Source organism: Apis laboriosa, unplaced genomic scaffold (genome assembly GCF_014066325.1).
Source record: "Apis laboriosa isolate Shangri-la unplaced genomic scaffold, ASM1406632v1 scaffold18_cov149, whole genome shotgun sequence".
Lineage (NCBI taxonomy): Eukaryota > Metazoa > Arthropoda > Insecta > Hymenoptera > Apidae > Apis > Apis laboriosa.
The window spans coordinates 935,158-962,996 of NW_025222233.1; the positions used below are offsets into that span (position 1 = coordinate 935,158).

Sequence of the window (27,839 nt, forward strand, 5' to 3'; positions counted from 1 at the left end):
CCGTGTAAATTTTCGCTTACAGGTAATATAATCACTGATGGTCGGTCGGAGATGATATAGATGATTTCCCGGAGAAGAGAAAGGATCCATTCTACGAGTCGCGTTGCTTCTCGGAAGAACGGAAGCGGGTATAAAGGGTAGGAGGGTTGAAAGAGAAAGGGGATAGATGACGATAACTGCGTGAAGAGAGAGAGAGAGACAGAGAAACAGAGACGTGGATGGAAAGAGAGACGAGATATAGAGGCGCGCGCGCAAGAGATCCACCCGAGATTACAACTGGCACGAATACGTGGATGGAAGAGAGATAGATAGAAACCGAAAGAGATGGAGAAGGATCGGTTAGAAAGCAACGGTAATAGGGAGGGAAAGAGAAGAGGAGAGAGTTAAATAGGGAGCGAGCGATGGCGAGCAGGGAAGGGTGATTAAAAGAGGAAAATCGCGTGAAACGAAAGCACGAGCAAGATGGGGAAAGTATCGGCTGGAAAGAGGGGCAGGGAGTAGGAATAGGGAGAGAGAGGGGATCAACGGAGGGAGAAATTTCGGCGCGTGTGTGTGCGTGTGCGCGTGCGAGTTGGAAAGACAGGCCGTGAGACTAAAGGTGCACCGAAGTTTCCGTCGTCTCTCGAAGAGGGACTCTCGGCACGTTCGTTATACGATCCGCGCGTAGTTGCTGGTGCGCGGCTACGGGGTCGGTGTTTCCGTGTCACGCGCACGACCCCAAAAAAGTGTGTATGTGCGTGCGTGGCTGCGTGGTTTAACTGCCGTCCGCGTTGCAGGCTTGCTTTTAGTTCGCGCGACCACGAACGCGGAATTTTGCCCGTGGAATATTTTTGAAAGGAAAGAACGAACGAAAGAAAGGAAAGAAGAAAGAAAAAACGATAGAAGAGACGATAGAAAGGAGACGAGGAAAAGAAAGAAATCGAAACATTTTCACGAAACGGAATCATTATCGGTCGCGCCACCATCGCGACCATCGATAAAGATTGGTGGTCCAAAACCGCGAAAAGTGGATTCGTCGATCGTACCGAAACGTTCCAAACGTTGCTCCTTTTCGTTAATTTTCACGCCAATACACGCCATTCCAAACTTTTCCTGACTCTCGGAACTAGAAGCAGTGCGACAGAAACAAAGAACAAGGATATAAGAGAGAGGGAGGGAGAGAAAAGAAGAAAAAGAAGAGAAAGAAAAAACGTTCATGGGTCGCGCGCTGGTCCACGCAAAACTTTCTTTAGACCCGCATGATAGAAACTGAGCGAAATTAAGCAAACGGAATTGCATGTACCTATATCTCGTCTGTAATTGTAATTGAAACATGCTGGGTATTAAAAGCACGCGCGTGCGATTCTTCTTTCACGACAATTCGACCGAGTGAGTCGACGCGTCACGACGCGATTTCGAAGGTGCGCCACGGTCGAGACGATACGGTGCCACGAGGAGGACCGACCATCCAGCTCATTCAAATTTTCTCTGGGAACAACTTATCTCTCGAAATCCTGGCTAAAATTCGATACTCGTACAGTGGATAGATCCGTTCCGGATATCCGAGTGAACCGATCGGACGCGTGATCCGTCCGTTTTGTGCCTCGTCTAGTGTTTCGCGTATCGAAACGGCACGAGTGGAATCGTCGAGTTTGTAGAAAAAAAAAAAAAAAAAAAAAAAAAAAAAAAAAAAAAAAAAAAAAAGGTGAGCAGTTTAACCACGCATATATAGCGAAAATCAAACGCGAAAAGCGATCAAACGGAAGAAATTTTTTCGTATCGAGAAAGCGGAAGAATAAGAAGAACGGAGGGGAGAGGAATAAAGAAATTGGCGAATATCCCGTAGAAGAAGGAAATATTCGACGGTCTTATCATCGTCTATCGTTCGGAATTTTCATCGTCACGGTGTAGAGGGCCGTGCGCGCGCTCCCCCGCGCGCGCGCGCGCGAGCTCTCACGCGCGGATCCTGGTGCGCGCTACCATTTGTCGAGGATAGCCCCATAACCTCACTTTGCTTCATAGAAACGAATTTTTGTATGCTGTGTACGAAAAAGAAGCGAGAAGAAGAAGAAGAGGAAGAGGAGGAGGCGGAGGAAGAGGAGGAAGAGGAGGAGGAGGAGGAGGAGGAGGAGGAGGAGGAAAAAGAAGAAAAAGAAAAAGAAGAAGAGGAAGAAGAACACGTTGGATATATCGAGAGACAATAACAAAGGATAAAGAAAAGAATAAGAATTCATTTTGGAGTTATTGTCGGGTAAGAAGTGAGGCAAATCTTGGCTGTGACTTGTGGGGAACGAGTGAAAGAGACAGACGGACAGATAGATAGATAGATAGATAGATACATAGATAGATAGATAGATAGATAGGTAGATACATAGATAGATAGATAGATAGATGGACAGATAAAGAGAGAAAGAGAAGGGGAGAGAGAGAGAGCGAGAGAGGGAGCGAGAGAGAGAGAGAGAGAGTGAGAGAAAGAGAGAAGGAGAGAAAAGCGCAACGGGGTCAAGGAGGAAAGGTTAGGTAAGAGTACTCGCGGAAGGTGGGTACTCGGGCAGGCTGGTGGCGAACCTGGTTGGGGTGTGTCCCCAATGAAGTCGACGCAATGGCAACGAGCAAACGAAGCGACGTCGGTACCGCGTAGGCTGTCAACGTGGTGGCTGTTCAAATAGTCATTAGCGCGGTGGGACGCGTTGCCGTGTAATCGGCAAGCGTGATCATCCGCGCGAGAAGCGGAGCGGGGGGGTAAGAGGAAAAGGGAGAATAGCCGGGTGTTTAGGATGCAGCATGAACCTCGGTGCCCCGTATCGGGAGCTGGTGAGCCTCGGAAGGGGGACTACGACGGTGTCGAGGTGGTTTCGCCGGTCGAGAGATCGCAGCTCTCCGTCGTCCTCGAAACGGGCAGTATCGCCGGCGTCGTCGTCGCCACTGCCGTCGCCACTGCCGTCGCTACTGCCGTGGTCGTCGCCGTCGCCGTGGTCGTCGCCGGGGCAACAACAACCACAACCGCAACTTCGGTCACGACGACAACAACGACAACAACAACAACCGTTGTCGTCGTGTTTACGATCATCACCGTCTCACTGGTCAATCTGGTCGAGAGCTGCTGTTACCGGCGTGGTTGCAGTGCCGCAACGGCATCGGGACCGGTGGTTGCCATCTGGCAGAGGAAGCGGGTCGCGATCAGGAACGGGGAAAGCGAGCGGGAACGGGATCGAAATCGGGAACGGGGCAAGTTGTCGAGGGGGAGAAGCGAGATCGAGGCAGAGAGCGAGAGGGAGAGGGAGAGGGAGAGGGAGAGGGAGAGCGAGGCCGAGGCCGAGGAGAGGAGCGAGATCGCGCGACACGAGGAGTTGGTGGTGGTGCAGGTGGCGCGGCAGAAAGAAGAGGCGAAAGCGGTGGATCATCGGGTGCAGCGGCGGCGGCGGCGGCGGCGGCGGAGGCGGCGGTGGCACGAGAATCCCGAGTGCGTGGAACGCGTGGTCACGCCATTGTTATTGCCGCTACTCTCGTTGCCGCGCGAGTCCTCGTTCAGTGTTTCTACCATACCGTTGGCGCGGTTCGAGTTGGCCGTTTGGTTCGCGGATCACCGTCGAGATCATCGAGATCCCCGGGATCGTGGAGAAGGCCGCCTCCTCCAGGGGGACTTCTAAGGGCCCCGCCGACCCGGGCCGCTCGGACAGCTGTCATCTGGCTATCGGCTCCGGGATATCTACGTGCGGGGCTGACACCAACCACGAGTCGTCTCGAAAACAACATTGTCTCGATAATCCGCGAGAGTACCTACAACTCGCCGAACCTATCCTTCTTTCCAGCCAAGTTCGATCGTACGTGTATCGGTTGCACGATAAACACCGGGACTACGACAGAGGACTCGCATCGCTTCGATCGCGAATTTTCGAACCAACGACAACAAGGCCCGAATCGCCAACGTATCGTGGTAATCGTACCGAGAGAGGCATCCTGTTTCGCATTTTCGATATTCACCACCACCTTACCACGGAGAGGAAAGAGAGCGAAGGAGTCATCGGTGTCACCTGTGGTGACCCGTTCAACGTCGCGGGAACGGAAGAAACGTGGACGAGGACGTGGAGAGGAAAGGATAACAGAGTGGTGGGGCGTACGCGCGAAGCTAAGAAAAGCCTCGATCCTTGGTTGCAGCGATGCGGGGCCTTTTGCAGCGCAGAGACGAGGACGGATACGCGCGCGATCGCAACAGGGATCATCCGGACGACAAATTCGATATCACGAGTTTGGATCATCGGCGTCGTTGTCAACAGCGGAAAGGCAACAAAGGTGGGGGAAAGACGACGGGGAAAGGGATCGGTTCGCGTGGCGACTTTGCGGCGTGGACCGTCGACGGGGACGATCGACGCCGTCGTCGTCGTCGTCGGGGCAAACCGGGGACGCTAGCGTTCCCGAGGCTGCGTCCATGCGGCTCGATCCGGCCCAATTCACGGGACCATCTACGTCGTACCATTGGAACAACGCTGCTATCCACCGTTCGTCCCCGAGATTGTTGCCTTTCCATCGTCTCCTACGCCAGGACTATACCACACCGGGAATATCTTTCTTTCGTTTCCGAGCCTCGTCGGCCCCGAGGTTCGCCCGTGGTTCCGAGATTCTCCAGCGGGAACGAGATCCCGCCGATGTTATCGCGAACGGTAGCGCCTATCACCGTCGATTTTCCTCGTCGGTTCATCGTTGCTCGGTCGAGCACGGGGACGGATCCGAAACCAGAAACGCCACTGCCTTTCGTGTCTCTTACGACTCGGTTTACCGCAGCGGAGTGCGCGCGCGCATTCGAACGAATATTTTGCAGAAAAAAAGCGGTGAATGTCGTGTACAGCGAGGGAACGATCGATTCAACGTCGAAAACGAGGAAAAGGAAGGTGACGATGGTGGCGGCGGTAACGACGACGACGACGACGACGGCGACGAAGACGAAGACGAGAATGGGAGAAGCATCGAGTATTACACCGACGATCTTATTTTATCGACGTCCCAAGAATCGAGGTCACGATCTTGTTACAACGGGAGCAGGAAACCGAGAACGAGGTGGAAGAACGATGATCGGGATCGCGCGAATCCGTTCGAGGAATCCGTCAATTTCTCTCGAATCTGTATCGCGAATGTCACGAACGTTCCTTCAGTCGATGCATTTTCTTACACTGCCTACAATGACGAGAACGATATCGAGAGCTGTCGCGATGACAAGGACGAGTCGCGTGCCGCGTCATCCTCCGAGGCCGGGGACGTTCGTTTCGGGGAGGATGAGCGCAGAGACGAAGAAAATGAAGAAGAAGAAGAAGAAGAAGAAGAAGAAGAAGAGGAGGAGACCAAGTTTCGCCGGATCACGCGGAACCGACGAAGTACGTACGAGGCGAGCCAAGTGGTGGAGAGTATTTGTGGGGAGGAGGGAGGAGAACGTTATCGAAAATTTCGAGATCGCGGTGAGCTGAATTGCTGGGGAGGGAGAGGTAGTCGTACGCGCGTTAAGGTGCGCGCCGCGAGTGTAAACGGCGGGAAACGCGAGAGCCACTACACTGCCCGGTTCCAACGGAACCCGATCACCAACGGAAGTGGCGAGAACGTGACGAAACTCTCGACGAACGGACCAACGACAACAAAGGTATCGAGCAACAACAACAACAACAACAACAACAACAATAATTGGTGCGGCCGAAAGTACGGATTGCTGTTCATCTTGTATCTATTGGCTTGCCCGGTGGTGTGTTCCACGAATCCCTCCGGACAGTTTATCCCCGATTTCACCCATAATCCATCCCTCGTACAAAACCTTCCCCGGCACAACGCCACCCAAATTTCGTCCCTGTTGTTATCCTCGAGTGTCGCCGCGCACCAACGTCAACAACAGCACCAGCAACAACAGCAGCAACAACAACAACACCAGCAATACCTGCAACAGAAGCAACATTATCGGCAGATGGACGAAGGGAAGATGGAGCAGGGAACGCGTGAACAGTTGGTTCGTGACGTCGAGCAGTACGGTGGTAAGGACGGTGGTAACGGGCATCATCGTCGCCGACACGAGGAACAACAGCAGGGGCAGCAACAGCAGGACGATCAGGCTCGCGAGCAACGGGAGGTGGAGGGATCGGCGTACAGGGATCGCGAGGCTTCCCTTTTCGAAACCGAATCGACGCATCCTTACAACGAATACAGCTGGAAGGTGAACCAAATAAATCCTTGGTTGTCGGCCTGCGACCTGGCCGGCCCAGCGCCGGCCGATCTTCAGGCTAGCTGCGATCCACCGGAGGTGCCGAAGAATTGCCCGCTCCCCTGCGTGGCGAGCACGCAGGGGGGGAAAGGGGGCGATGCCGAGTTCCTCGAGGTGATGAAGAAGGTGAAGGTCAGCGGGAATTGTTATTGGTCGAACGGTGAGAAGAAGGCGGTTGAGTCGGCACGGTTCGGTTCGAGTTCGATAAAGTCTTTTGGGGCGGAGGGAAGCGGCGAGGGCGCGAGTGAGAGGAAGGGAAGAGGCGATGGTGGAGAAAATGGCGAGGGCGTGCGAATGGTTCCGGAACAGTGCCTTTTTTATCTCGAGGAGTCGCATAAGAGGAACATCTGTCGGGATGATTTTGGCCGGGCCAGTACTTTAACCCCAAGGGAGAATCGATATTGGTTCATGAGCGGGCTGCGTCTGCGGCACTGCTGCGATCACGCGGTGGTCAACGCCCTGGCACCTGGCAAGGGTGGTCCGCTCGAGAATGTGCTAAACGGTGGCCAGAAGTGCGCCGATGCCCTGGACAAGCTGTTGCACGTCGATACGTTAGCCGCAAAATTGCATTGTGGGTTCGAGGAAGTGGTCGCGCGATACGACTGTGCACAGCCCTATTCCGTCATCTTCAACTGCACCCACTGCAAGGTAAGAGATGCTGCACTCTCTTCTCTTTCTTTTCGTTTTCTTTTCCATTCTCTCCATATGTATGTGTATATATATATATTTTTTTTCTTTTTTTTCATAGTTCAACTATTCCTTGGCTGACCTAGGTAAATCGGTTGCAAACATCTTGCCAAGTAATATCGGTTCTCGATATATATTAATAAACGAGAAGCTATCGTAAAAAAAAAAAAGAAAGGATCATTTCTCCTTCGAGTGTTTTCACGAAACGTAGGGAAGAAAGTGGAAACGGTTTGCCAGACGAGGCGGAATGTAGTTGGCAAGAGACTTGCATTACCATCGCGTGCATTACCTTGGCGAACGACCTCTTTCACAATCAACGCTAATAAGCGTTTGGTATGGAATGTCCCGCAATTAGGAACGGATTCAATTTCTCTTAGCTTTCCTTTTTTTCCCTTCGTATTTTCGTTCCTTTTTTTTTCTCAACGAATCCTTGCCAAGTCGTCTTTGTTTCGAGATATTCTCCTGTACATTCGTTGCACGTACAACCAATCCATTATTTCGTCTCTTCGGTCCGTTCGTTTCTTTGCGCTCGATAGCCAAAGCCCGAACGAAAGCATTGCCAAAACTGTAGATTTGATTACTCGTTAACGATATTTTGATATACTTGCACATCTCTTGGAGTATTCTTTGGGGAGCGTTTAATTCGAAACGTGGCTCGAAAAATTTTTCCTGGCTGATCGCGTCGTTTCGCGTCGAGAGTTTTCGAGCCGACAGAAATTTACGGAAGAAGAGGCGCTCGAGCAACGTGGATGCCAACTCGAGCGCGATATCGATTTAAACGATTAGCACAGCCATTCGTTCGCCCCATTTGCGGCTCCAGAGTTAATGTCTGAATTCAGACACTGTGTATTATCCTTTACATACATATGTATGAGCCGATGATTCGTTTTCTTCCTTCGTTATTTCAATTTCCATATTTGCCCGATGCAACCTGTTTCGATGTATATTCCATCTCTTTTCCCTTCCCTCCAGAGAGATTGTTCGATCCGCATAATATAAACGCGTGACGTTGCCTCTCTTTGCCACGGATTATGGTCGAAAATTTCTTACTCCACGTTTTTATTCTATTCTATGCTATGTATGCATTTGGAACATTGTGCTACGTTATTTTTCATTTCGATAAAACGGATAAAATGTTTGGAGAGAGAAAAAAAAAAAGAAAAGACAAAAGGAAGGGAATTAATTAATTCGTTCGTTCGATGAGAGTTGAAAGATCGTTGACCTACAAATTAGAGGAAGGAAAATGTGCGAATGTGTTGGACAATGATAAGATATCGGTTGTACGATACACGAGTCAGTCTCTTCTTAATTTCGTCCTTTTGTTGTAATTCTTTTTATAACTTATTTGAAATTTTCGTTGAACGAAAATGGAACTTCGTATCGTTGATTGAATCTGTCTTGGTGCTCGGTCGAAGGTTGAAAAGGCCGATAGGCCAAAATGATCTAATTATAAATCAACGTAAGGATAAGGTATCGAGGATCTTAACGTATCTCGCATTCCAATTAATTGGATCGTTTCTCAGACAGCTAATTACAGAACACGTTCTCATGAGATCGATCTCCTTCGTTGTCTGAACATACTTTAGGGAATAACATAGATTTGCACGTGAATTTCATTTATCGTGTAAACCTTCTCTCGAGAATCTTTGGAGACCGTTTATATCTATTGTAGAACACGATCCTCGTATTCGATATTCGATATCGATCGAGCAATTTCCAAAGAGTGCGCCAACCTCTTATTCGATTACATCCCTCCTTATCGATTTCAACTTTTTCCAACGAGTTTGTGCAATTATTTTTTAACCTAATTTCACACTCTTCTCCCTTTTTATCGTATAGGAAATCAATTTTCAGATATTCCAGTGCGTTGAACATTGCGTCACACGTTATCAGTCACGTGTCGTGCTTTTATCCTTTATATACTTTAATACTTTTTTTTTTTTCTTCTTATTGAAATTTACTTACACGATTTACACGAAGAATGGCATGGAACCTTGCTCGAGAATTTCACTGCTTCAATTTCTTTTTTTTTTTTTTTTTTTTTCCACTCCTCCTCTATCCACTGCATTAAGATAAATGAAATGAATAAAAATGGACGATTAAAAATAATCATCGGCGACTCTTAAAGAAATCGCGAAGAAATCCACCATCCGGATTTAACGGGATTTAAATTCGAGGATTGAAAGGTCGCAAGTGCAGGTGCACGGAATAGTACGACCGGCGCAGTTGAAGCTGCAGCTGGAGTTGCAGGCAGTCAGGTCATTGCTACTCTCTCCTCTGAATCCAGCGCCGGCGCTTACGCGTATGTTGCTTTGCTGAACTTCGTATGTATATATATACGTATGATAGAGATAGTAGGCAAAGTATACACACGGATTGTCAGAGGCAGAGGGAAATCCTAACCTTGTTAATGGCCCGTTGTCCCTTCTCGAAACCGCTGTCCGAATGACGGTTTGTTTGATAACGATTACCTTTGGAAATTGAACGTAACGCGTCAAACTTACGATCGTTTCGGTTTCCAAGGTTTATGAACGAAAGTATCAGAGATGTATCCGTGCTTGTTCGGTTAACACAATCACTTGTAGACCATTGTTGATGTAACGTAAATGTTAAAGAGATAAAGATTGTTAATAATCGTTTCGCGTTTGATTTCGTAGAAAGATTTCGTTAAAAAAAAAAAAAGAATACGACACGAAATGCGCGTCGCATCACTTCAATCTAATCGTTTATTATTTGCTATGTATATATGTACACATATGTATATACACGCGCGTATGAACACGTTGACGCGCACGAAGTGGTTTAATGATTAAACGTCAAGTATAGTCAACCGTCGCTGTGAAACTGGTTGCTTATGGCAGCTAGTTTGCTTATGACTTGTTTGCGAATTAACTCTTACGAATAACTATAAATTTTGGTAAAAAAAAAAAAAAGAAAAAAGATTATAGCCAGACACGTGAAAAATATCAATCTAATTCCTACTACTTTTAAAGTAATCCTCCATCCACGGAGTATGATTTTATTTCAAATAACGGGACGATTGGAAATGTATCTATTGAAATCAAGAAAGGCGACGTTGACGGTTGCCGAGTTAAAAATGAGAAAGCGGGAAGGTGGGAAGAAAAAACTTGGGCGGGAAATGAAAAAACGTTTTGCGAGGAGTAGGGAGTAGGAGGGGAAAAAGAGTAAGAGAGAGAGAGAGAGATGCAGAAGAAAGCGAATAATTTAGTCGAACGTTCCTTGGGGGAAACTTGAAGCTGCAAAAAATGTTAGGAAATGTGGAGAGGATATACGATACACAATATTAAGATTAAGTTTCTTTCCACCTTTTTTTACCAAACGAACTTTTCTTCGACAACTTAGAATATTTTCTTTCCCTTCGTTATCCGTTCGAAATGTTCGTGCACTCTTTAAAATTGTCAAATAATAAACGAATAGAATATTCGACACGAATTCAATGGCAAGAATAACGACGATTTTCGGTCGAGATCGTTTTGTACGATAGTATAAAAAGCTGTTTATGGTTGGTTACATTTTTGGAGAATGATTATTACCGATGAATAATATACGCAGTTGCAAGCTGTCCGATGCAGTATACGGCCACTCCTATTCCTCGTTCGTTTCGTATGTATATATCTCTCTGCATATGCACATGGATAGGCGGGTATATAGATGTATGGGTTGCGTGTCCTGTGCAAGTTATGCATACATGTTATTCAACGACACGGCGTTGGTGTCTCGGTTCTCGTCTAGAATTCGATGTAGGTGGACACTTGGGGTAATTGGTAACAAACTATGCGGATGAATGTGACTCTACCAGCATATTCCTTATTATCCCGATGAGCTAGGTGTTTCCTTCGAGTATCTCGTTTCCGATACGCGTTCTATATATCCTCCTTTGTCCGGAATTTCCCCTCATTTGTGCGCATCGATGTTTCTCGTCAAGTATGCTCATTGAACAATTAAACGGAATTCTTCGAAGTTGTTGCCTCGTATCATTGAGTAACGAAATTTCCTGAAATAAAGTTGTTTATTTTTTTTTTTTTTTAAGAAATTTATTTATAACAATTGTCGATTAAAAATAACACGTTTCAAAAAACAAAAATACTCTCTTTGGATTCTTTGGAAGGCACGATTATATGACATGACATCGTAGATTATAAATCATCGTAAAGTCCTAAAAGAAAAAAATAAAAGCTATTATTATTTTTATAATTATTATAATATATATCTATTATGATAATTTTTGTAAAATATAAATACAAAATAATGCAATACGTGACGTTTCCCGCTGAAACTTTAATCTTTTATACAGTGATGCATCGGGTGTCGATTGCAGTCGCTATACATTATGAGAAAACAATGGCTTCGTTGCTCTGTCGTTTCAACTTTCATACTGAATGTATCGATTGTAAATGCGTCATAAAAGCTTCGCGACCTGCAATTAGCGTAATCACGTTTACTATCATGGATCGAAAATTTTTTATCTTTTCAGCGTATTGGCAGTATCATAATTGTGCACATATGTCACGTGCTGTGAAAATAAGATCTATCAGATCTGATGAATTTTATTAAAATTTATTAAAATTAGAAATTCAAGTTATGCACAGTTTAAAATATCAAGAAATTTTATGCATGTTTTAACTGTAACATAACCAAAAATTTGCATTTCTCGAGTTACTCAAAATATTTCTTTTCTAAATCTTAAACATTCAATCTTACAGGAATTGAAACTATTTTCTTTAAAATTATAATTCGTTAGTTTTGTTATTTTTGAAGAAAATGTGTGTAATAAATGCGCAAAATTTTTCGTTGCAATAACAAGTCGACGAGACTGGTTGTCCCCGATAAATCTTTAAGCGGTTAAATCGAGTTTTCACGGTGGTGAAGTGTAACTAACGTGTCAACCCGAGTCTCTCGATCGATCGTTTTAATGAAGGCGAATTAATTAACAAAATTGACGTCAAGACGTCAAAGTGGGATCGTCGCTGTGCGAGTTGGGGCGAGTCACCGCGAGTCGATACATTGTTCTTCGATATCTCTAAATAAAAATCCGTAATAATTTCGGCCAATCGGAAGACGGAACGAGGTTAGGTTAGGTTAAGTTAGGTTATATTAGATTAAGTGAAAAGTTAATGTATCAGTTTCAAATCAAGTTTTCGTATTATTCAAATACACAGGACAGACTCTTCTCTTCTCGTATCCGATTTCATATTTCCGATCTCTTAAAGTTATTATTCATGATTGTTGTATGTTCTTAGTGATATTCAGTGACAATTCAAATAATCAGACATCGGTAAAATTTCCTTTCCTATAAACAGATTCTATTGTAATATTGTAATAATTTAAAAAAAAAATGGTATCACTTTTTGTTGTATAAAGTTAATAATCGAAACCGTATGTTGCGTCGAAAAAATAAAAGAATAAAATGTGCGTTCCTGAGCGTCTCTCGGCCCTTGGCTTGGGGCAAATTCGAATCGAAAAGAGTCGAGGGAAAGAGGAAAGTAGTAGAGAAAAAGAGGAATCGGAGGGGTTGCCCTGAGGGTTGGGATGGACGAAGGATGGTCGCGGAGAGGGGATCGCGGCAGGAGAAAGGGGCGGGAGGATGCAAGGTGCAATCAATAGCGAGATTGCCCTCGCTCGGTAGCTACTCAACGCCAATAGAGGGACGTTATAGACACGGGCGTAGAGCTGTTACGATTGCAGATTCACTGCTCTGTATTTGGGTTCTACGTAATTTAAACGTGCCATCGCGTGTCTAAGATATCCCTGTTAAAACTTTTCGTTTAGAGAATCATTATCGCTATATGGTTATGATTGTGATCATTCCAAGTTAGATATTTGGCTAGGATTTAATACGATCGATCGTTACTTTAATCATATCTCAGTCATTTCTCATCATCTTTACAATCTTTAAAAAAAAGTATTTTATCATTATCATTGCAAAATTGCATCTCTTATCCTTTGTTCATTTTCTCTAATCGTATAGAGTTTATATAAAAATAACATCAAAATAGTTTTCATTCGAGAAAAAATTCGCGTGCGAGATCTAGCTGAGCTGCCATTTCGTAACTGTTTCAAGTACCTATTATTCTACTCTCTACTTTAACGTTACGAGTGCTCGAGAATTGTGCTGTACAGTTTCTTTCCGTGTCAAGATTTCGTGGAAACTTAAGCGAAACATCCTTTCAATCGCACAAAATCTTTTAAATTTCTTATCCTTTCCATTCGATCTTTTTATCTTATTTTCTATCCCGATTTCCATTTCTTTATCTTCTTGCTTTTCTTCCGAAGCATAGAAAAATCTCGCAACGTTTGTAGGAGAAATTTCAAGCAAACTTAAAAGAGAATAATGTTTACACCAAAAGAAACAATAAAAAATCAATCTCTAAGAAAGGGAAAAACAGATTTCTACACAATAGTCTATCTTTCTTATTATTCGATGATATTACGACAAGTGCAAGAAGGTAAAAATCGTGCATTGGGAAAATCCTCGAAGAAAACAACCATCCTGACCTACATAGCATACCCTCAGATAAAATTGGAAGGTAGTATCATAGTATTCAATTTACTTTTACGAATCTTTTTTTCTCACATACTTACCGCAATTTTTCCACATTATGTTCCTTCACGCGATATTTCAAAGAGTATTCGCTTCTACTTTCACACTTTCAGATACAAGTATCCTTTTTCCATACCATGTCTAAATAAGAGGATTAAAGCCTTGATACCTCTATTACGAAAAAATCAACTTTCTTCCATACTTTTCTCTTCTTCATTTTTCTTTTTCACTATTCAGTTTCTGTCAATATTCCAAATATTCTTTCGTTTCGGCAAAAAAAAAAAAAAATATATCGAAAATTAAATCGAAAATTGTCGAAAATGCATGCTATCTGATCTATCTTCGATATTATGAACTACTGCATGAACTGTTTATAGAATATATATATAGAACCTATTTATAGAATTTTCTTCCATTTTCTCTTCCTCCAATATTATACATGTTCGACTCTCTCGCGAATTTCCTTCTCCTGTTTGGATATTGACCATTGTTTTGTAAATCGAATGATGAAATTCAGTTGTAGTATAGGTAAATAGTTTGCGAATATACTTTCGACGAAATATTCTTGTAATATCGATCGTAATGGCGGTGCCACGTGTCTAGAAGTTACCAAATCGATTCCAGGTCCTGTTGTAAAATATCGACTGATACGAACTATATACAGTACGTTTAGATGCATTCTGTCCTTATTTTATTTCGACGAGTGTTCTTCGAGGACATTTAAGGTCATAAAAAAAAACTTATCGATAAAACTTTCTATTTTTCTTCAAGAAAATTTCACTTTCCTTCGATACCTTGAACATTCCAATCATTTGTAGTATTCATTTTCTTCAAAGTTGTATTTTTTTCGTTTCGTTCTAGTATCCGATTTCGATAATCATTTTATATAGTTATCTTAGTAATTGACTCGAATTTCGTTAAGCCTTAAAGATGTAATTGATAATGACCGATCAACATGTATACACACACGTGCCTGAGCATAACTATAATACTTCACTTAATCTAAATAGATACTTAGATACCTGACTGGGAAAACATTACATTATAGTATATGATGAGGTGATGAAATATGTAGTAAGAACTCTTCATCTTTATTTCAATATTCATACTTGTTTCTAACACGTTTAAGTAAATTGTTTGAATAATTTATGTCTGTCTTCAAAATAAAGTTTTTTCCCTCTCTTTTTTAATTTTTAATCATTTTCAAAAATATCTCAACAAGATATTTAATTGAAAAATTTCTTAGTTATTCGAATTCTCCATGTTCTAAAAAAACATAGTGATTTTTGAATCTGAATATAGTCTGAATATTTATAGTCTTCTAACCTGCGAAATTGAAATTTTTTATTAGAAAAAATTTTACTAGAAAAATTTTTTATAAGAAAAAATCGATAAATAATGTTATAAATGAGAACATTCTGAAAACAGTTTGAAAATAAATTTACACGATTGAATTCCATCTGTTTTCCTTTCAAGAAATGATATTTTTTCCTCTTCTTTCTTTCAGTTATACCCATAAAATTCTGTTTCTCTTCTTTTTGAATGAGAAAGTTTTTTAAAACTAAAGATAGAAAAGTTCGAAGGAAGAAAGCTTCTTTTTTGGTTGGATAAAATTTTTGAAAAGGATGTGCAGAAACAAAAGTGGAAAGAGAACGAAAGAGTTACATATATGGAAGTTGAAGGACCAAAAGAAGAACGAAAGTATAGAGAATCGGATAACAGAGAAGTAAAAAGTAGGGGGAAAACGATAAGAGAAGAAAACTGGAGGAGAGTTCTAGTTCCATGTGGATGGGATACGGATCAATATCGCAGAGGTTGAAGCATCTTTTGGTTAAGATTCCTTCAGTTTAGGACGAAGGAACTGATTCGACAAAGAAGAAGTATGAAATAAAATTCTTTTTATTCTCGTGTCCTCATTATCTGCAGTCTATTTCTTCTCTATCTCTCTGTTCATTCTATATATAATGAATGATCTATATTCAGAGGGAATATACGTTATACATATCTGTATCTAATTATATTTAAATTTTATGTAGATACATGTGTTAAACAATAAACGAATAAAATATTTTTTGAAATTTCAATAGACATAGAATGGGGGATAGAATCCGTAAACAATCGGTTCTCGTCTCCGTGTGACCCAGCGGTAAAAGACTTTTCTCGATCGATACGGTGAAGCAACGTAGAAAAGAGGAAAAGTTTTAATACGTTATACGAATTATCCTCTTTTACCTTTATGTATCCAAATATACTTTGCCCTTATTTCCGTTTATTTATCGATCAAATTTCTATTCATAGTTTTCATCGTTAAAAAAGATTACTTCTATTAAAATTTTTCAGGAATTAGAAAACCGTTTTACATGATTTATTGCAATATTGGATTGAGTTTCGTGTCAAAAAGAAATGATAAATAAATGGTAGATTGTACACGGTGTTGAAGTTTGATCATTCAAGATATTGTATCGTTTTGTAACGATGTCTCCAAATTTACCACATACCCATTTACCAGATACACACAGGTTATCTTTGCACCGTGATAAGCATTTATCATCGCCATGAAAACAAAGAAGCTTTTCACATAGTCAAAGATGAAGTGACAAGATGAAATGGGTTGTGTTACGGAAATTAGGCTTTTCTATCGTAGTACGAATGTTTTAGTATCAAGAAAACAATATCGATGAAAGAAGCATCCTCTCGCATCGCGTTAATTAGAAGAAAAAGGAAAAATGATCATTATTTGATTCAAATATCTTTTACTAATAAAGCTTTGTTTAATCGAAGATAACGTTTTTTCCCGATTATGTTGAATGGCGATGATTAAAGTAGGACAAGGTCAGAATTGCACATTAAGAGTGTGAAAACAATATTTGATCATGTGAAACACGGTGAAGCGACAAAGGCGTGGCAAATTTTTTTTCTTTGCCTCGCCTTACCGAAAGAAAAAGCGTAATTTCTTCGAGACAACGTTGAAAGCGAGGAGGTTAGCAATAACATGGTTTTTCCGTGATACCATAGCAGAGGATGAGAGAAGAAACTGTGTTAGGTTATATAGGATCGATGATGCGAGGAGCGTCTGGGGAATACTAGACCGTACGGCTATTGTTACTCTCTGGTCTCTCCCTAAAAATTAGAAACTTTCCTCCTTCGACCAATGGGTAACCACTTGTGAAATTCATCTTGAAAATCGTTCCTTTTTCGGTTTTTTCTTATTTTTCTAAAAACAATCTTCTATTAATTACAAGCTAAATAGACTTACATAGCTGTGTGAAATTTTCAGAGCGAAAAGAAATAAATCGATTTTGTTACTACAGGATCCAGCTTGATTGATAACAGCTTATATATATCCAAGAACCTTTTCCAAGAGTGTTATCTTGTTCGGTTTAATATTGTCTCGATACCATAGATCTTCACCGGTAACGTCTTGTCGTTCTTTTCAGTTTCTTTTTCTTCTTCTACGTCCTACAAAATTAATTTTCAGTGTATCGTGTATCGCATGGTTCTCACCTCGAATCGATTTCCTGTCTGTTCATTGTCTGCTACGTGGATATTTTTTAAATTCAATAAAAAAGATGGAAGGAAATGACGAATGTCTGAGAATGGTACGGATATATTTAGTTTTATCTCAATTTCTGATTTAGCTCCCTGGCGATATTTCCAATATAGACACACTCGTTTGTTCGTAAATATTCGAAAAGCTCTATCTGGAAATACCTAAGGGAACACGGGTCCTTTCAAATCGAAGCCAGTTAAAGTTCGGTCAGTATTCAGGTACGAATGATTTCAAGAAAATAGGACGACCATGTTTAGAAACTTCATCCTTATTGCAAACATTCGCTAAACCCGCAGTAAGGCACAGAGATTATTCGTTTCGACGCAAACCTATAAAAGATAAAATTGTGAGATTATTAAAAGAAGGGAAATAACTTTTTTTTTATCAAGAATTTTTCGCGTTATTGATCGTGAAAAAAATTAGTAAATCGATTAATAATTAGAAATTATACAATGCACATACAATGTATATAAGTACGCGTATTCATCTGTACATTCGTTATTTCAATATACGTCCTTAAATTCTCTCACCGGGGTAAACCTAAGTCACGTGGCTACATCACGTTGCCACCGCATCCGTATTCATCCTTCTTTCGATTATTGATTCTCATTTCACGTTCTGGTCTTTTTAACGCAAATAGCTAAAACGTAACCAGCAACGCGACCTCTGAATCGATTTTGATAATATTGTTACTTTTTTTTGCCGCGAAAATATTAAATACATTTAATTTTTTTTAGTTTCTTTCTCTTCTTTTTTAAATTCTTCGTACTATTAATTTTATCACAGCGACACTTTGAGATACACAACGAAAAGATTATTCCTGTAGAAAATGTAATCAATTTATATATATATTATGATATATATTATGATATATTAAGATAAATACAAAAAAATAAATTTACTAAAATTAATTAATTAACCTAAAAACATTTTACGATCTACATTGGGAACTTACTTTATTAAACAAATTAGGAAATATATAAATGAAAATCGTTTCGTTCTATAGACAAATAATATTTCGCATTAATGCGAAAACACTTTATGCTTCTTATAAAATGCTTATTCTTATATATTGATACATTACATGAATTTTTAACGAATTCTCGTCACACGATTTCTTTTTGTTTGGCTAAATGCCTATTGTCTTTTTCAACGGAATTGCTGCTTGATTGTTACCAGTCCCAAGTGGGATTCGAACGATGCTCTCGGTGATTGCTAGCTCTCTTTCCCTTGGGTAGTTTTTACGAGACTACAACAGCATCGTTGCAGTCCTTTGAGATAAGAGAATATCATGATCTATTAACCTTTTCACGGACAATAAAAATCGTAATTTTTGCTCATATATCGAATAAAAAGATAAAATTAAGATAAGATAAATTAAAAAAAGTAGAATAGAATTATTCTTACCTTTGAATATTGAAAATCGAAAAAATTCGGAACTATTAATTTCGATCATTTTTAAAGGTTATGTTTAATATAAGCCATGAAATTGTTAGAATACATGTCTTCAATTTTCACATAAGTCGGATATCAAAGATTCTCCAGTCTCTTTGTCAATCGTTGAAATTCATTACGACTTGTATGTATACCATAATACAGAAGTTTAATAAGCGGACGCGTTTACGACCAATATATGTACGAGACTTACATCGTTTGGCATAAACGGGTTCACTTAACGACCGTGACACAAATATGTGCCGCCCTCTGTTTAATCCTATTATAATATATTCCTAATATATCAATTCTAATAATTCTAAAATCATATTGAACTGAATTGTTTCTAAAAAAAAAAAAAAAATTAAAAATATAATTAACTATTTTTCTTTTTTTTTTATTTTTATACTCTTTCGATTTACTATATATCACGATTTATATAATTCGAATCATAAGTTCTGTTTTGTAAAGAAAAATTAAACAAAAGCTCAACAAATTGTTCGTTAATTAGAACTTAACGGGATGAGAACGGTGAAAAAAGAAAAAACGTTGTGTTCACGAGGCATACTTTATCACTCTTTGTTCGGAGTTATTCGAGCCTTTGTGCGGCCAGAGAAGCGACACTTGCTACCGGCTGTCTTCCAAGCAATTGTCTCGGTAAGAAGTAGTGCCCCTGTCAAGATATAAGGGTGTAACTGCATGTTTTTTCCGTTTGTCGGAGGATTACTCGTAAAATTGCACCTACTTGAAAAAAGAAGTGCAAAGATCTTGAGAAACCACATTAGTGATAGTTAAACAATCAAATAATTTTTTTCGTTGTCAAAAATTAATTATAATTTTGTTCTTTTGATATTCGTTATTTCATGGCAAACTTTTTATGACTCGACGATGTGTTCCAATTAAAAAGTAAAAATTTTAATGTCACCCAATAGGATAAAATGAAATATGGTCTAAACAAGACGAATAACTTAATCGATATATCGATATATCGCTTTTGTTTCCTGAAACAACTTCAGTCAAATGCCATTGGCCGATTTAGTTCGTATATAATTTTAATTTTTGTGTGAAACAAAACGAAAACTTATTTTTGTATGTAATTAACAAAGGTTCGTTTAAAAAAAATACTGATCTGGAAAATTCGAACAATGTTTTCATTTTCTGAAGCAAAATTAATTGGTATTCGACGCGTAGCAATCGAGTAACCAAAAATATTGAAATTCGAATGTGTTCGAATGTGATACGAGTATCTATCCGTTAATGAAATCTATGCATACATATAACATATAAATTTATACTCGGTCAAATTTCGAATATGGTATATTGGAAAAAGTCGATCATGATCGAGAAAGAAAAAATCAATATTTGTCAACATTTTCTTGATTGTATCATAACCATACATTTCCTCCAAATACTCATCGAACACTTGACAATATGTTTCAAGATGAATGTACATTTTTATTATAATATAATATTGATGCTAATTAACCGTTTGTATCGTAAGTAAATATTTTAATTCTTAATATTTTGTTCTTATTTTTAATATAAATTTTTTTTTTTATTTAATAAACTTAACGTCACTTTAATCAATATGATACGAATTTTAAAAAAAAAATTTCTCCTCTAATTTAAAGAAAGGTATATAGTTTATCACATCAATGTTACAAATATCTCCATTTTTCGATTGATTCTGGAAAGAAAAAGTACTTGAACATTGTATTATACGAAACCGTTTATTCAAGACTATCGTAGTTAAGTGAAACAATACAGGAAAAAAGGCAAGAGAAAAAGTGTCATCTATTAGTAAAGTGAAACAATAGGCGGACTAATTAATAGGAAAGTCCTTAGAACCGTTGATTGGCGGTCCAATACGAGGATGCATTCTTAACGTAGAAAAAGGAATCATTGCAAAAAAAGGTATTAAGCAAATAGAAACTTCTATAATTGGGATTAACGGATTAAAAAGTTTACATTTAAAATTACAGTATCCACCCATTTAATGTATATTTACATAATTGGGATAATTTAAAAATGTAATTAATAATATACATGATGAAAAGATGACCAGGACGAAAATACGACGAGTGATCGCGGAAAATATGAAACGCGCGAAAGTAGGATTAGCAAGTGATAGAGGAGGCAACCGTCACGACGAGCTTGCAGAAAGTATAGGAGGACGTGGAAGCTGGTTCGAGGAGGGGTAGGATTTGGGGTAGCATTGCTAGTACGGTGGCACAGATATGGGCCAGGTAACCAGGTCACCGCGACTAAGGGCATTGCTTTTGCAACCGCCAACCACCACCGCCACCACCGTCACCCCATTTGAGCTGTTCTAACCTTCCCCACTCCTTCCTCTTTTCTCCTTTCCTTTTTCCTCGTTTCGCCCTCTCTCTTCCTTCCTTCTTCCATCCGCTACTCGATACACGACGAAACGACAAACGACACGGAACATTAAGAACAACGCAGTTCCACCTCTCTGGATCTCCAATAGGCATCTACCACTTTGTTCCTCGGTGTTCTGTCACTCGTTGCACCTCTCTTTTCAATTCCCGTGCTCTTATTTCTTTTCATTCTCTCTCGTATCTTTTCTCCCGGTCTTCCCGTTCCTCCGGAGAGAAAGACTCTTTCTTTAATTCCACCGAGTGATTCGAGAGATTCGGAAGAGTTTCAAACAGTTATATTATACAATGGTTTTTCAATAGAATTTATCGTAGCAATTGTTTTCTTTGAAAATTATATATTTAAATTGTAAAAAAAAAAATTGTTGCAGAGAGCTATCAAATCATTTTAATAATTTTTAATTAATTTTCATCCATGATAATTATTCCCTTTTATATTATTTTTTTGACAGTTTGTTACACGATGATCATCGAGTATTATTCTCAATGTATTAAATTTTCATTTTAGTTAATTTTCTCCTCGTTAATGAATTCTAATTTAAATCGAGCAAAATTCTCGAATGTAAATGGCTTAACACTCGTACTTTTAAAATCTTTTCCTCGTTAATATCCATCCGTTTTTTCTTTGCGTGGAATTATATAAACTATATCGTGCAAAAGTTTTGAATATCGGAAGAAAGATGATTCTCTTGTTCTTATTTGCGATTTTAAAACTGTCCATTCCCCTCCGTTTAATCTCTAAATTCAGCGTATCCTTCTTCTTTCTCTGGACTCTCTGTTGGAGGTAATTAATCTGGCGTACTCGCCAAGTATGGCACTCGTGGCCTGAGAAGCTCGTTCATGAGCCAAGTACGAGGTAAACGAGAAACACCAGAATCGAGGGTACGGTTTCCGGTTGCATGAGCGCCATTTGAAAATTTCCCACCGGGAAATTGGCACGTACCTACGCTAGGTCAACTTGAAGACTTCCTTTCCTGCTTGTGTCACGGTCGCCACGATCAAGATTTCATTCAAAAAAACGAGCAACCCCGACGTGTCTGAATTTCGAGAATCGGCCAGCGGCCGATTTTAAATCGATTTTAAATTGCCCGCTCAAATTGTTATTCGTCGAAATAACACTCGGACTCGTTTAAAAAAAAAAAAAAAAAAAAAAAAAAAAAGAAAGAAAAAAAGAAAGAAGAAGAAGAAGAAGAATCGTTCGCGCAAAGAGCATTACTAATTTCAAGCCTCCTCGTCTTTGATCTCGACGGCCTAACCGAGACAAAGGATTACTCCAACGTATTCCGAAAAGAGGGATAAATTAATGTCACGAATCCGGAGTGAACAATGACAGGCCGAATTACAGATCGCTCTGTATGCGACTCTGACGTCTGTGCACACGTTTGCAATACACAGACGGAAAAATACGCGAGAACACGCGTACACACGTTTAACTGTGTTCCCGTGTTATATCATCTATATCGACGGAAGGGAAAGTAGAACGAGAAGAAAAGGAATTTGGAGTCGATATACATTAGTCCCGGTGAAAAGAAATTAAATACGCGGTCCATCACCGGGATGAAATGTGCCTCGTCATCGCGAGTTTGTTGCGAACAAAACGAATCATTTCTTGTATCCGACTGTATCCGATTTCCGATTTCTTTTCTCCCCATTTTCCTCCCCCTCCCTTTCTCTCCCACGACAGAGCAACCCTCCTCTTCTCCACCTCGAATTCAATTTCTCCTTTTCATACGCGTATTTTCCAATCGAGCATTCTATTCGCATTCTTATTTTCGCGATTCGGGTTAACAATCCTCTTCCCCGCGATTTAACACGGACTAATTCGCGGACAAGGGCAAACGTTAGAGTTGGAAGGGAAGAGATGGACGGACCACCAAACGTTACGGATGTTAGTTCGAACGTGAAGCACGAGGGGGCAGGGAGAATGGGAAAATGGCGTATTGTTTGAAAGTTTTGCTTCGTTACAGGGATCTCTGTGAGGTGGGGGGAGGGAGAGGTGCTCGAGTGATCGGTCGAACGACGTGAGACAAGGGAGGGTCGTTGTGGGCGACGAGACGTTGCAGGTGGAGGGACGAGGGAGGGGGAGTAGTAGAAGAGGAGGGTGCCGCATCTGCCTCGAACCGCCGCGGCAGAGGTTGGAGGGAATTGGGTCAACCAACTTGGAGTGTACTTCAGGTGTAGCTACCTATCTGCCCATCTTCCGCCCCACACCCCATTCTACCATTCTCCCTTCTTACCAAAAAAAAAAAAAAAAAAAGAATCCATCTCCTTTTCGCTCCTCGTTAACTGTGCGACGAACCGCCATCGATTCGACGGGGGATCCATCTCGAATCGAAACCTCGTTCCGTGCCATATCTTCTTCCACTACTCGCCCCCACCTTTCGATTGGCGCGCGTGGCGAACTGTACGAACGATGATGTGTCCCAATTAGAAAGTACGAATTTCAATGTCGCGCGATGTCGGGCAACCAGATGGCGCGAAGCTTTAATTTCTCTCTTTTTTAAGATGGCGAGGAACAGTCTTGCAATTTTTTTTTTTTCTTCCTTTCTTTTTTCTCTCCTCGCACCTTTTTCAAGTTAGCGGTTTCTTAAAAATCTTACCGATGCAGATGACCCTGTATTAATAAAAGTTGGCACGAACTATCGAGAGTTTTTGCCGCGAGTCGAGATCGATTCGAGTGGAAAACAGCGTGTATTAATCGGGGACGAAATCGAAACGATAAATCACAATGGAAACAATATTTGAATTTTGGAACGCAACTCTAGATTGAAAAAAATAATATATATATATATATAACGATTTTGAAACGTTTATATTTTTTCTTTTTTTCTCTCGTTCAAAATTTTGTGGAGAAACGTGACTCCACAACGTGACAAGGATTAATCGTCGAGCGTGGTAAACGTCCTTTGGGGTTTGCGAATCCGTGAACTGTTTACTGGAAATGGGCCATTCCTAAACCAAGCAGCCAGTTGTGCAGTTTTGCCACGCGAATCGATTAAGCGGAACTTGGATAATCGGGCAATAGTCGCGTAACGTGATAATCTCCAATCTTCTCACGAGACGAGTCACGAAGAGCCGAGTTCTTAAACGAAATAATAAATAAATTTATTATTTCGCTTGGATTCTCGATTCTTGTTATCGAGCGTATTTGTGAGCATTTATGAATTTCGTTTCGCCAAGGGAGAAGACGGGCCAAGGATACGGGAGGAGGAGGAGGAGGGAGCGCGTAACTGTTTCACGTTCCCCTTTCTTTACGGCTTTGTACGTTGAAATACTTAATAAAGCGGCGAGGAGGAGAGAGGCGAAATAATGAATACGAATAGAGGGCGGCCGAGGATAAGTTGCCACTGTGAATAAAAGGGTTTTCCTGCAACCAGAGTGTAATTATAACACGCTCTTAGAGGATGCGCAGTAAGGGTAATATTTAAAGTACATGTAGGTCAGCCAGTGACCTGTCTTATTGCCTCTCGAATCGTTTCAAATATTACAACTCCGAAAACGAGTTGATCCGAAATACGAGGATTCCTTCTTTCTTTCTTTCGAATCTTTTCGATTCGATCTTTCGTCTTCTTCTATTATTCGATTAATGTTTTGTAATTAAAGATTAAAACGGTCGAAATAGAAATTGATTGATTCTTCCATGATTGCAGGAAGCGTATAGAAAATGGGTGTGCAGCTCCCTGGTGCCTTACTTTGCTCATGGGGAACCGCAGGACTTGAACAGCTCCAACAGCTGGGCCGGAAGCAGACTCAGGCCCTGCCGATCCTTTTGCCAATCCGTGGAGCAACGTTGCCCTTACTTACTCCCGGGCGACCGTGCCCCCTCCTACCCCACGCAATACGCCGGTGAACCCACTTTCCTTTGCAGAGGTAACTCTCTAAAATTATCTCAACTCTTACCAGATATATACACACACATTTTAATACACATAACTGATTATTAACAATTATTGTAATACAAACTAAAAAATATTAACATAATATTAAATTAAACCTTAGAAATTAATATTAACACAAGGGTAATAATATTTTTGGCACCCTTTTAATTCATCAACGAAGAAAGGAAGGAAGGAAGGAAGGAAGGAAGGAAGGAAGGGATGAAGGAAGGAAATGAAATCGAATGTATATCCGAGAGTGCGTGGATGGGATGAAACGATAATTTTTAAGGGATGATGATGATTTGGAAAAAAGAAAACGAAATGATTTCAGATCCAAATATACCCGAGACCGGAGAGCAGGCCGCAAGAGCGTTGCACAGCAACGAGGAAAACGAGTGTTGCTTCCATGCGTGTTCCGAGGAGTTGGCCGGATCGGGTATCTGCGCGAATTGCACGAATCAGGTACTAAGGAGGCGCGGGAAGAATTACGATCCTCCAACGGCTCCCTATTGCGAGGTTAATTGCACTCAACCGGCTTCCACGGGTACGTTCCCTCAGCTTTCTCTTTTTTCTCGATACAGTTATAATCCTTCCGAGTTTCTGCAAGAAAAAATAATATGGGATAACTCGACGCGTGTTATTCCAATCCCATTGAGGCGAGAGAATTGTAAACTCGATCGGTTAATATCTCTTGTTATCGTGATTTTTGTTTTATATATATATAAAAACTTTGTATTGCTTGTTTGGATCAGGTGGAGGATATCAAGACACGGGATCCACGGATAGCGGTGCGAAGGAAGAAGAGAGATGCCCGTCGATGAATCCTGTGTCTGTGACGAATACGGTGCGGCTGAAGGGGACGTTGGTGTGCGGAACTGGGGGTGGCGTCGACTCGATCGCAAGCGTTTCCTCTTCCAATCGATCGGCGGCCTCGATCCTCCCGCAACTCTTTTGGCTATGCTCGATCTTGACCAGTATCCTTGGCAACGTTCGAACGATTCCCGTCCTCTGGATCTCGAAGATCTTTCTTTGGTCGATCATGCCCCTCGCTGGTATTCGTGGTGACGATTGTGACGGTGGTGATGATAGTGGTGGTGGTGGTGGTGGTGGTGGTGATGGTGATCGTGGACTCGATGGTGGATCGAACAAGAATAGGAGCGAACTGGTAAACTTACTCGCCTGGCTGCGCCGTTGTTTTCGCAGAGTGGACTACTACTACTACGCGAGCGTGCCACGTTACATCGCGAACTGGTTGTACGGGAAGTGCGTGGTTGTGGAGCACAGGCGTCGAAGTTGGTGGTGTTGCTGCTGGTACTGGTGGTGGTGGAGGTGGTGGCGAAAAATATTCGGCCGCGCTCGATGGAAATGTCGACGAGCTCGGCATCGATCGCGCGAAAATATTCGTTACGGTCAATTCGCCGGTACGCGTCCCCCTCCCCCTATTACTCTCTCTACCGCATCGACTCGTGTCATTGCACCGGCCACAGCGACCGCCATCGCCACCAGCACCGCCACAACCACCGCCACAACCACCGCCATCACCACCTCTGCCATCACCGCCACCGCCCTCGCGGGGTGGCACGAGTCTTTTCCCCACTCGGTAAAAATGTATCGCGATTCATACCACGACCGTTCGTCGATATGGATACGGCAACGTTGGCCGCCCGATTTCCTCGTTGACTCGTTTACGGTTAAGTGTCCATGGCGGCGATGGAGTTGGTGGTGGTGGTGGTTGTATCGATGGTGGCGACGAACACGAGGCACGCGCCGCTGCCAAGCCGGGACGTCGCACGAGAAAAAGAATCGTCCTCGCGTCCCTCTTCGACGCGATCGAGGCGTTCGAGCATCCGATCGAAGGAGGAGGAGAAGAAGAAGAAAAAGAAGAAGAAGAAGAAGAAGAAGTAGGAGAAGAAGAGGGAGAAGAGAGGGAGGGATAAGGGTTTTGAATAAAGTTTTCGAAGAGGACGTTCGATCTTCTCCGACTAGACGGCGATATTTTAAACTATCCTCGAGGAAAGATCCGCCATAGAACAATTCGAGGAAGACGCGAAAGCGTGAAATACAGGTTTTTTTCTATCCGTAACCAGAGCTCTCAGAGTCGAAAAGGACTTTGGCCGTACCTTTTTCGATTGTGAACTCCACGAGATCTCAAGGTCTTGGAGCGAGGCAAAACGCGAAGAGACTAGCATCCGAGAAGGGGCACGTACGAGGCTTGAGAAAAGAAATTGAGGAAAAGAGTTAGAGGGGCGTTCGTTAAGTAGGGAGAAGAAAGCGAAAAATATTCGAAGAGACGGTGAAAAAGTACGTACGTACGGAGGAAAAATCGAAATACGATAACGAAACGTGGTTAAAAGAAAAATGAGATGTATTGAAAATTGTGCAATATGCAACGTGACGTAATTTTGGCGGGAGGGGGGAGGGGAGAGAGGAAATGAACGCGTAAAGAAGCGACGAAAAGAAAAGAGAGGGAAGCACGGGGATGAGACGTTTGAACGTTGAAAAAAAAAAAAAAGAAAGAGACACGTCGATATTTTAAAGTTCGGACGTGAAGACAAATGGACGTGAAACAAAACGAAGAAATCGTAATGTCTGTCGCTAATAAATAATGATGGTAACAATAAAAAAAAACGCGATCGATTGAAATGTAAATAACGACGACGACGACGACGACGACGATGATAACGACGACGATGACGAATGACGGTGACGATGACGACGACGACGACGAATGACAAGAATGATGATGATGATGATGATATAGATTATAATAATGATACAATAACGAGGAAGAACGGTAAATAATTAAATAGTTAACGAATAATTAACGACAATGAGTAATAAAATAAATTATAACGATTAAGTAATTATTAACAATTATTAAAAAGAAACAAAAAAAAAAAACAATAACGTTAACGATAGAATGATTACGATTGCAGTTATTGTTACACGTTCGATGTGTCGCATGCATTCGAACATACACGCACATATATACACAATACATGCAACATATAACACAGGAATAATAAATTATTTCGAAAAATAAATGAAAAATGTGTACGATGCGTATAAAGGGATTGTAGCGTAAAAGGGAATGGAGCGAGAATGTGCGAAAGCT

General features: G+C 41.4%; 2 protein-coding genes and 3 long non-coding RNA genes across 8 annotated transcripts; 3 read left to right on the forward strand and 2 right to left on the reverse strand.

Moving 5' to 3' along the window:
- Positions 1–541: 541 nt before the first annotated feature.
- Positions 542–4,541, forward strand: LOC122712088. Its single transcript, XM_043931441.1, has one exon. It carries the CDS (start codon positions 2,764–2,766, stop codon positions 4,387–4,389), a length of 1,626 nt encoding a protein of 541 aa, XP_043787376.1. The 5' UTR covers positions 542–2,763; the 3' UTR covers positions 4,390–4,541.
- Positions 4,387–27,441, forward strand: LOC122712087. Its single transcript, XM_043931440.1, has 4 exons — positions 4,387–6,865; positions 24,497–24,716; positions 25,056–25,268; positions 25,477–27,441. Exons 1-4 carry the CDS (start codon positions 4,409–4,411, stop codon positions 26,751–26,753), a joined length of 4,167 nt encoding a protein of 1,388 aa, XP_043787375.1. The 5' UTR covers positions 4,387–4,408; the 3' UTR covers positions 26,754–27,441.
- On the reverse strand, positions 10,226–11,522 carry LOC122712090. Its single transcript, XR_006346259.1, has 3 exons — positions 11,168–11,522; positions 10,722–11,081; positions 10,226–10,594 (listed from the first exon to the last, which is right to left on the reverse strand). It is a non-coding gene; the product is annotated as an uncharacterized LOC122712090 (long non-coding RNA).
- Positions 12,803–18,654, reverse strand: LOC122712089. 4 transcript variants are annotated; one of them, XR_006346257.1, is made up of 6 exons: positions 18,424–18,654; positions 17,972–18,287; positions 17,547–17,836; positions 17,178–17,345; positions 16,723–16,925; positions 12,803–14,792 (listed from the first exon to the last, which is right to left on the reverse strand). It is a non-coding gene; the product is annotated as an uncharacterized LOC122712089 (long non-coding RNA). The 4 variants fall into 4 exon arrangements; XR_006346256.1 differs by having other exon boundaries at positions 18,101–18,320; XR_006346255.1 differs by having other exon boundaries at positions 17,972–18,320.
- LOC122712091 lies at positions 19,531–21,176 on the forward strand. The gene is made up of 3 exons (XR_006346260.1): positions 19,531–19,946; positions 20,082–20,364; positions 20,433–21,176. It is a non-coding gene; the product is annotated as an uncharacterized LOC122712091 (long non-coding RNA).
- Positions 27,442–27,839: the final 398 nt, after the last annotated feature.

Bases quoted from the DNA above. Each gene is read 5' to 3' on its own strand.
- LOC122712088 (XM_043931441.1), top strand. From the start codon at position 2,764: ATGAACCTCGGTGCCCCGTATCGGGAGCTGGTGAGCCTCGGAAGGGGG.
- LOC122712087 (XM_043931440.1), top strand. From the start codon at position 4,409: ATGCGGCTCGATCCGGCCCAATTCACGGGACCATCTACGTCGTACCAT. The intron at 6,866-24,496 runs GTAAGAGATGCT...CCATGATTGCAG, and splicing joins TCAACTGCACCCACTGCAAG to GAAGCGTATAGAAAATGGGT. The intron at 25,269-25,476 runs GTACGTTCCCTC...TGTTTGGATCAG, and splicing joins CACTCAACCGGCTTCCACGG to GTGGAGGATATCAAGACACG.